We start from the raw sequence: 2942 nt of genomic DNA on the forward strand, positions 1-2942 counted from the left end.
ACCTGCTGCTTCTATGTGTACAGTGTGTGAACACCCAGCAGGTTCACAAGGCGAGGGGGTGACATCCCGGAACGCTTGTTAACCAGATCAGATTACGAATTAAATTAGCCTATTTTCCACACCTATATATATATATCATATTTTAAACAATTTTTTTTGAGAAATATTTTAAAACAAATGAAAATGTGGGGCTGGATATTCTCAAATTCCAATACAAATCAAAACTGGATGGTTTAAATGCTTGGCTGCAAAGTGCACATCAAATATACATACGTATTCCATTTCCAGGTCCAAAGACAAAGCAATCCGGTTGTTTTGACGGGAATTGAAGCATGATGCAACATACGTTTAAATTACTGCGGATCAGTTCATGCATTTTTTGTATTGCCAAGATAATATATAGATGCCTTTCTTTCGTGGCTGCATTGCATAGGATTTCTTACTGATTTATACAGTATGTCATATGGTGCGCTCCGCAAGTCATGATAATGTGATTATGTGAAGCTTGAGTGATTGATCTGAATCTGAGCCGTCATGCTGCCGGATTGACGAACCTGCAGTCGCGCCTGATCTCCCCCTCGTCGTCGCCGAGCGGGTTGTACTCCGACATGGTGAGGAGCGCGGCGGCGAAGCGGTCGTGGAAGTAGGCGTTGTCGGCGGCCATCCGGGCGACGAAGGGCGCGGTGCGGGGGTCGTCGGCGAGCCGCTGGTCCACCAGGAGGAGGCCCCTCCGCGCCAGGAGGTTCTTGTAGTACATGTTGTCGAGGACCATGGGCGTGGCGCGGTCGTTGCGCGCGTACGCCACGTCGCGCGTGTCCTCCCTGGCGTCCGCCGTCGGGCATCGCTGCCGTAGGTACGCGCCGTAGGCCTGGTCGACGCCGGCATCCACGGTCGGGTACAGCCGCGCCACCAGGTTGAAGCAGTGCACGCGGCCGACGGAGTGCGCGCCCAGCAGCGCCACGGCGCCCTCGGCGTCCACGCCCAGCGCCGCGAACCGGGACAGCACCACCGACACGCTGTCGTTGTGGTTGGGGATGTCGCGCTCCACCTCGTCGTAGTGGCTCTCCCGGCTGTCCCTCCGCCCCGTGCGCATGCCCACGACGCGCGGGCCACCCAGGATGGCGGCGCCGTCCCGCGCCGCCAGGGCCAGGACGTCGGAGCAGGAGACGGTGCTGGGGCACTCCCGCTCCACCGCCGCTTTTATCACGTCGATGTACTTGAAGTTCCTCATGCCGAAGCTCCGCGGGGAGGCCTTCTCGGAGACGCTGGTGGCCGTGGGCTCCAGCAGGAGCGAGGCGTCGCAGGACCTCACCATGCAGTCGTGGAACAGGGCGCGCAGCCACGACACCGCCGTGTTGCCGTGCTTGTGGTACAGCTGCGCCACCTGCTCCTTGACGATGTCCTCGGCTCGCGGGCAGCTCTCCGAGTAGTAGCCCAGCCGAAGACCACCACCACCATTGCCGGCGTCCGCCGCGCCTGCAGGATGATCGTGAAGGGATCGGACGGAGTACATGGAAGATGCAGAGAGAGGGATGTAAAGGTTAAATGTGCACATATATGAACTGTGAATTGTTACCACTTACCAGTGGTGAAGCAGCAGAAGAACAGCAGAGCAGCAGAGGACAGCACCAGTGCTGCTGCAACTAGGCTGCTTGAGCTCCTCAGACCCGTCATCTTCTTTAATTTCTCGCTAGACTAGAGTGGAGCAGGCTTCATATATGTATATGGGAACATGGGATCCTATGTTTACACACACTACACACACTTGAGGCCAGGCAGAGGAGACCCATCTTTCTACTCCACCAGCATCCGGGAGAGTGGTGGATGACAATGCAAGTGGCTGAGTGGAGTGAAAGCGACCTCGAAGGTGGTTAACGTTCATCCTCCACCCATGGATCAATCAGGTGCTGCCGTGTTTTGGTCAGAAGATGAGATGCAACGATGGTCCAAATGAAGTCCATCTCAACCATGTTAGCTTATGCTGAAATTTAGCTTATGCTGATGCTTATGCTGAAATGTTGTGAGAGAGAAACACCGTTCCATAGCTGGAAAGTAGTGTTGAATAAGCTCAACTGTACAACAATATATATGACTACTTAGTAAATAGTACAATTAAGCAGTAGTTAAGCATTATATTCCAGCAGGGTTATGAACGCAATGGTCCCTGGTTGACACATGAAAATAAGTAACTGACAAAAGAAGCAAGTGTCAATAAGAGTCACAAATTTATTAGCTGGATGTTATTACGTTTGTAGGAATCATGCAAAACTAATTAAGCCCCTTGGTCCGTACTCGGTACTAAATGCTAGGCAAAAGACGCACAGATGGAAGAAGGATGACAAGATCCAGACTGGCAGTCAATCGTCTTGTTCGCTGGTTTATAAGTCGTACTTTTTCAATCAACGAACAGTATTTTTTCCTCACAACAAATCAGCCAACGTTGCTTTCAAATGGCGACCAGTGCAGTGCTCTTTGCTGAGACTCTGCTGACGAGTTTGTTCATTCAGTCCGTCAAAAAAGAGGTCTGCAGATCAGATCCATGCCCATGCGCTTGGCCACTTATTAAATAAAGAATAATAATACTATATACGTATACGAGAATCACGGGCAGCTCGATGAGTGGCAGTGACCCCAAGCCATAGCCATGGTCAAAGGGTTAGCTTGTGTGGTCTACCGGACGGGGAGGAGGAGATGATGAGAGGTGGGGGGAAGGAATGTTAGGCAGCCACTCACGATCACGCAAACGCAAATTGTGTCATTAGTGGAGGCTAAAACAAGCAATGGGCAGATATATATGTGCACGCGTAGGCCCGAACAAAGGGAGAAGACAGCGACATGTCATCGGGAAGAGGCCACTCCTCCTTATCTACTACAGTACGGAGTAACAAACTGTTGCTAAACCGTTGACCTTTGGGTTATTATTATATACTAATTATAAACTG

The 2942-nt window shown here is 51.6% G+C and overlaps 1 protein-coding gene across 1 annotated transcript; it reads right to left on the minus strand.

The window, feature by feature from the left end:
* Positions 1 to 253: 253 nt before the first annotated feature.
* On the minus strand, positions 254 to 1830 carry LOC136516987 (peroxidase 21). The gene is made up of 2 exons (XM_066510500.1): positions 1584 to 1830; positions 254 to 1476 (listed from the first exon to the last, which is right to left on the minus strand). The coding sequence occupies exons 1-2, from the start codon at positions 1672 to 1674 to the stop codon at positions 533 to 535; spliced, it is 1035 nt and encodes a 344-aa protein (XP_066366597.1). The 5' UTR covers positions 1675 to 1830; the 3' UTR covers positions 254 to 532.
* Between the last annotated feature and the right edge of the window lie 1112 nt (positions 1831 to 2942).

The sequence above is a fragment of the Miscanthus floridulus genome, chromosome 17 (genome assembly GCF_019320115.1).
Source record: "Miscanthus floridulus cultivar M001 chromosome 17, ASM1932011v1, whole genome shotgun sequence".
NCBI lineage: Eukaryota > Viridiplantae > Streptophyta > Magnoliopsida > Poales > Poaceae > Miscanthus > Miscanthus floridulus.